Genomic DNA, 6991 nt, shown 5'->3' on the forward strand with positions numbered 1-6991 from the left:
TGCCCTCCTTTTGTACCTCCAGCCATTGTAACCACGCATATTTTCTTCCCTAGGCTTCTTTGTTGCCTTGAGGGACTCTCACCCTTGGTGTTAGAGGGCTTTCATCATGAGCCCCTATAGGAGAATGATACACTTGTCTTGTCTCCATGCAGATCCAGTGGTTCCACAAGAGGGCCCAATGTGGGCAAGTGACAGTAAGCTGAAGAGGCCAACTCGAGAGAGAAGAAACTTAGTCTCATCCTCACAGCTAATGACCATGACTGAGAATACCCCTGAGAGAGCCAAAAAAGGAGACCCAAGTGCTCTTTCCCAGAATGAGCCACATCCAGGCCCATCTCAGGCCTTCCAAGGAGCAAACAGCCCTCAGGTGTTGAGTGAGTCCTTGGGGCCACCGCTCCTAACCACCACCACGGGAGGACCAAGAAGGGCACCATTTAGGTTCAGAGACAAAGATTTTTATTCCATTTTATCCTTAAACCCTGGAGGAGAAGGTGATGACACGGAAGAAGAGACCCTCGTAGAAGAAGGACTTTTGTTGGTTGGTACGCACCCACCTCGTTCTCCTCCCAATCATAAGAGAAGTCGATTTCTTGGGACATTGGCCACTCAGGCCAAAAATAAAAATTTTGAGGAAAACCCTGAAAATTGCAGAGCTAATTCTGTAAGAAGAAATGAGTCCAGTCAGTCTAGTCATGGCTCGTTAAGAATAAGCAATGCAATGGAGCCAGTGACAGAGACGCCTCCTGCTGGGCCAAGGGTGTTTGAAGACCCCGAGCCACCTGATGGGGGGTCTCCTAAAGAGAATGACAGTGGTGACAGTGAACATGAGAACAGCACCTTTCCTTCGTGGGACACCAAATCCGACACTAGTCTAGATGGTGACCTCAATGCTGAAAATGTCTTTAGAGATTGTACTTCAATGGAAGACAGGCCTGGTACCCACGATTATGAAAGAGAATGGCACGCCTATTTAAACGGTTCTAGTAATTCGCTTGACTATTTTCTTTCTGGTAGATCAACAGCTCCAAGATCACCAGCGAATTCATCTTATAACACTCCTGGATCATTCATGCATTCAGCTTTGAGAGCGGATATTCCAGTAGACTTGTCAACGTCATCTACATTCGTTCACGGCACAGACTCAGAGGGAAACCCAAGGTTTAATGTTCGTCGACCACTGTCCCCCATTAGAAATAGGAATCCATTTGTCAGTGCTGAAAACCATAGTTATTTTCCAGTAAACAGTGCACATGAATTTGATGTCAGGGGACAAGATGTTACTTTAACAAGCCCATCTCAGGAGGCTCCATTATACACGGAAGACCTCTTACTAAATCCTCAAAGCAACTTGTCCTTGGTGGAGTCTTCCAGCTCCTCTCCATCAAGAATGAACTTACAAGGCCATCTGCATGTGCCTGGGTCCGTGCAAGAAAACATACCTTTTACTTTCTTTGCGGTCCCTGGTTTCCCAAATCAAAATGATAATGGAAACAGAACGGCAGTCTCTGCTTTCACGGATGAAAAGGAAGCCATTAAGATAAAGGCAGACCCTGAGAAACTCAAGAGACTACAAGAAAGGTGAGGAATTTTCGTAATTAGATGTATATACTTTTTTTTTATTCCATGCTTCCCAGGTAGAAATAAGCGGTGCCTTCATTAGAGCATCATGGGAATTTTAAATCATACATAGGCCCTTCTTTGGCATTCTAACGATTGTTCATATAGAGGAAATTGTCTATTTTGTTGCTCTTGGGATATATGTATCTATGAGGAAAAGTTTGGTGCTCCAGTTCAATCTCTTCAGTATTCCCAAAGGGTTTTTTCCTTGAATACCATAACTTTAAGGAAGGCAAGTTTGCTGGACGTCAGGGGCTTGGGACTGCTATGTAGGGCCAGCTCTTCTCACCAGCAATTAGGAACCAGGATTTTTTACGAAAAGGTTGCTGTCTCCCCAGAGCGTGAACCACTCCACGCTTGAAGTTCACCAGCTCTCTCTCCTGGGACTTTGTGCAAATCCAACCAACAGCTCTAGACTTTGAATCTTTCCAACCAAAAGTCCGGTCCCAACCAGTTACCATGGTTACCTGGGTTCTCTGCAGGGCTGTGCTGGGGTAACCACGGCTTCCATTTCCTGTGTTCTTTCTCATGCATGGGAGAGAAATAAGATCTTTTTTGTGGATTGCCCTTTTCTTTGATCTTCACTGTCTTGTAAGATGATTTGGGGATATTTCACAACTGCGAAATTTGATACCTTTTAAAGCCATCATTAGACACCATGTCAGGATTCGACCCTTTCCTTTATGACAGCTGTTACCACGCCCTAATGTTGGCTTACTGATCTGGAAATGGATTCTTTGAATGCAAGCCTTCTTTGTGTATGTTACTATGGCTCATTTGGGCCATTAATTATCCAATTGATATTCATTTGCAAGTGGGAAAATTCCATGGCAGTGAATGAGCGTTCAGGAGGGTGAGACAGGACACAGGATGCACCCCGACAATTCCTCTAGGATTGTTATCCAATTGCAGGAACGAGTAACTTTCCTGTTGGCAGGACCTTTTCTTTTTCACGTTATGTAAGCTACAAGCACACAGATCCACGGTTAAGGGCCAAAAGGCCTCTCACGCTCCCATTTACACCTACCCAGAAATATACCTTCAGACCCACTTGTCAGGAGTCTGGACTTCCACCAGCCCAAAGTGATGCCTTTGGGCTAGAAATGATTTCTTTTAAAAGTGCATCCCCGTCTCAGTGTGGCAATGCATTAAACAGCTATGAGTTGTGTACTTTATCAGACACCTTTTTTTCCCCCGTATGTAATAAACCTCATGCTTTTCTTATTATCTCAGAAATGTTCATTTTTGGAAATACAAAAAATATAAACTTCAAAGAAAAAATCACCTGTAATCCTATAATCCGGAGATGAGCACTACAAAAAGACTTCCCTTCCCGTCTTTTATCCTTGCATATAAATGCAATTTTTAGTACACATTGGCTCATATTTTATACTATGCCTGATTTTAATATTTCAAGCCCATGTCTCAGTGCCACTTACACTCTTTAAAAATTTCCCCTTGGTTAGTTACTTTAATGCATACAAATAATTAGCGAATTCGAAATAAAACAAAACCCACGTACCCCGGTACCTACCTTCCAGCTCACAGAACTTTACTGGAGCCCTTGAGCCCCTCACCCACCACCCTATCTCATCTTCCTCATCTACAACCTCCCTGCCCCTTCCGTCCCCAGGAAACCATTCCGGCATTGCATTTATCATTCCTTTGCTTTCAATTTTTAAAAATTTTTTAATTCAGTCATCTCTACACCCAACGTGGAGCTTGAACTCACAACCCTGAGATCAAGAGTTGCATGCAACTCCCACTGAGCCAGCCAGGCGCCCCTCCTTTGCTTTTAATTTTGTTGTTGTTGGAAGTTTTTTGCTTTCTGGTTTTCCCACGCAAAAATTTATATATATATATAAACAATATATAGTGCACACTTTTTAATTCTGTAGAAATGCTACCATTATTTCTGAACTCCGTAGAAATGCAATATCTGTTCCTCTGTGACTTGCTTTGTCCCCCAGCATCGTTAGCAAGAGGCATCCTTGTTGATAGTTTTGGCTTGACTTTGTTCGCTTTCACGACTACAGGGTATTCCGTTATATGAATGTACCACAAGTCAGCCATTTTCTGTTGATGGGCACTGGGGTTCTCTACTGTTTTCTACAAACGGTGCCGCGTAAATGTTCTTGCAAATGTCTCCTGGTGCACATGGGAAGAGTCCCCTGGGATGTTCGTCTCGGGGTGGAATTGCTGAGCTGGAGGTTAGCACACCTGCCGCCATGCTCAGGGATGACCGTTTCCTGTCTCACTAGTAATGTATACTGTTGTGCGGCCTTGCCAGCACTTACGTTGACTGGCTTTTCAAAACTTTGCCTCTCTAATGGGAATAAAATGATATTGTGGCTTCAATTTACACTTAATTTCATTGACTGTTAATGAGGTTAGGCATTTTATGTGCTCTTTTAAATATCAAATGACCATTTGTGTTTCCTCTTCTGTAGAATACTTATTTATATCTTTTGCCCTTTTTTCCTTTAGAATATTTCTCTTTTATTTTAGGAGTCCCTTAAACATTCTGGCCACTGATCTAATCCTTTAACAGTTGCGTGTTGGAAATATCTTTTCCCAATTTGTAGTTTGTCTTTTCTCTTTCTTGATGTCTTTTAATGAAAATAAATTCTTAATTTTAATGAAGTCGAATGCGTCCAACTTCTTTAGGGACTGTGATTTGTATTTTTCTTGTCCCAGTCTGTTCCAGAGCTCTCTGTTCTGGCTTGTTGTTCCTTTTTGTTTTGTCCTAACCCAATACTACATCGTCTTATGTCTGTAGCTTTTATCAGTTTCGGTAGCCGATGGCGCAAAGCCTCCTTCCCTATTTTGTTCCTTAAGAGCCCTTGATTATATATGATTCAGACTCAGCTTGTTGGGATTTTCATTGAAACTGCATTGAATCTATAGATTATTCTGGGGAAAACTGACATCTTGGAGATATTGAGTCTTTGAAAAACGTGCTGTATCTCTTCTTTTGTTTGTGCCCGTAATAGAAAACTATAATTCTGTTCCTTTTCATAGACTTCCCTTTCCTGGAGAGGAAGGTCTCTGGAGAAACTGAGCAATGCCCGTTTCTTCCTCTTCTTTGATTTTAGTCTCTAGCCAGTTTCCTTTCCTTGGCCAGACAGCCCCTAGTCCATGAGGATCCTAACGAACAAGTCTTAGGCTTCTTAGAGCCCCCTACGTGAATATCGACTGCTAGTCTCCAATCATCGGTTATTAGACACAAAAATATTTGCTTACATTTTCACAATTTCATCTGTATCAGATTCCAGCAGCTTACATTCTGGAAAGTTGGCATAATTTGTTGGCCAAGTGTTGTGCTATCGGTGAGTTCACGTCCAGGTTCATTGGTTCGCCAACATCCCGACCACCATCTGTTGAGTGATGTCTGTGTGCAGACGCTTCCCCAGACACTAGATGCGCTTTACAGTCTTCAGAACAATTGCACCGTCACCATGGCATCCGGTCTGCCCACGACCCTGTCAGCTAGGTAGTGGCGGTATTATCATCGCATGGCTCTACACGTGAGGAAACAGAGACCTGAGAAGCTTGTCCAGAGTTCTCAAACTCACAAATTTCAGAGGCAAGCCTCAAACTCAGGCCCCCACCTGCAGACCCCACACACTCACCAGCACGGCACACCACCGGCTCCCCTCACAGTGGCCACAGCTGGGAGAGGGGCTCCCAGCCTTTTCCATGGTCTTCCTCTGTAGCCCTGTCCCCCCCTCTAGATTTCTGGTGGTAGGGGTGGTTCTTCCGGTCGGCTCACACGTGTCAGTAACTGCCAAGGAGCCTGATACAAGGTTCCGTGCACGTACTATCTGTCACCTGGAGGAATTTTCAGTAGGGTTGGAGGGAGCCGTGGGGGAGCCTGGGGAGCCCTGGTGGGGCCTCTCCCTTTAACGTCCTGGGAAGTAGTATTAGTAGTTGTAGCCTGTAGAAACTGTGCAGACCCCTGGTCACCAGGGCTTGTTTTCCATTTAGTCTCCTGGAGGAGGAGGAGGAAGAGGAGGAGGGAGACCTGTGTCGCATCTGTCAGATTGCAGGGGGTTCCCCAACCAACCCCCTCCTGGAGCCTTGCGGCTGTGTGGGAAGCCTGCGGTTTGTTCATCAGGAGTGCCTGAAAAAGTGGCTGAAAGTGAAAATAACATCAGGTAGGTGGGGAAGGAAGGGCGGCAAGCATGCATCGCCCTATAATTAACGAGACGTCACAGTGTGGGTCTCAGAGCCTGCCCCCCCCGCCACCCCGAGCCCAGGGTTCTCGTTCACAGCCCTGATGGATAGTAGCGGGACTAAATGCTGCCTTTAAATGATGGGAGGGAAATGAATTAGTTTTCCAAGTCTGAGAGAAGAATCCTGGAGTCTGCTCTTGAATCCCACCCTGCCTGAGCAGAGATGCTAAGATTCCCTCCCAGGAGGAAGGAAACTAAAATAGGTCAGTGGTTGAATCTCAACGAGCACACAGCAAGCCGTGCCCACTCATGGACACCTGGCAAAAACAGTTCCGCTTCCTTTTATTTGTGGGGGAAGGAGGGTGTCACCTAAGAAACTGAGCCAAGCTGCAATTTTGCAGTAGGGGCAGGAAAAGAGCACTGATCTAATTTTCTAGAACCATATTAGATAAAGAGATTTCCATGTGCCAGCTTTGTCGGCTCTGTCTTTTGCAGATCTTGTAACTGGGTGTGAAGCCCCTTCTCAGCTCCCTGGGGAGGTTATAACCTAAATACAGCCACCTGGGTAGGTCAGCTGGCGTTTTCTTGGCAGAGAACAGGGGGTTTCTTTAAAACTTGGTTTTGGGAAGAAGGGCAACTTGAACAAAAACACAGGGGAAAGCAATGCAAGAACTCAATGACAAATAGCCATGGTGTCTTTCAGACACAACTCCCTGAAAACCTTTTACCCCATAGCCAGGATCCTCTTTCTCTCCTCTTCTACGTTCTCCTCCTTGATTATCATTCTTCCAGGCAGCCTGCGGGGGAGGGGGGCCTAAGAGCTTCATCCTGTCCCCACGGGGTGTGGCCACACTCCCTAGAGAGAAAGAGGAATGAACAGTGGAATGATCGGATTAACTGTCTCCTTCCTGATCCCTTTTCCCTCCTGAGTATCTTCCTGAGCAGGAGAAACCTAGGCCCACCACCCAAGTTGCTTAAACACATCTCCCCACAGCGAGCTGGGTACTCAGTCCTTCAGACAGGGAGGAAACAAGGGGATCTCGACTGCTAATGACTCTGCCATGCGATGTTTTATCTTACTGCAAATTTGGGCCAATTAAACATTTAGCGCAGGAAAAAATTACTCATGAAATGTGTAACGGAAGCCCTGCTAAATGCTTGTAAACGCCAATGTCAGTAGGAGTGTGCTGAGTGGGAAG

At 45.3% G+C, this 6991-nt stretch overlaps 1 protein-coding gene across 1 annotated transcript in view; it reads left to right on the plus strand.

The window, feature by feature from the left end:
* Positions 1-6991, plus strand: part of MARCHF10 (membrane associated ring-CH-type finger 10) — a 79416-nt gene that overhangs the window by 53862 nt on the left and 18563 nt on the right. Inside the window, exons 6-7 of the mRNA XM_040640430.1 lie at positions 153-1578; positions 5605-5774. Of these exons, the coding sequence (XP_040496364.1) occupies positions 153-1578; positions 5605-5774 (1596 nt within the window). The remainder of the gene's footprint in view (positions 1-152; positions 1579-5604; positions 5775-6991) is intronic.

The sequence above is a fragment of the Ursus maritimus genome, unplaced genomic scaffold, assembly GCF_017311325.1.
Source record: "Ursus maritimus isolate PB19 unplaced genomic scaffold, ASM1731132v1 scaffold_24, whole genome shotgun sequence".
Classification (NCBI taxonomy): domain Eukaryota; kingdom Metazoa; phylum Chordata; class Mammalia; order Carnivora; family Ursidae; genus Ursus; species Ursus maritimus.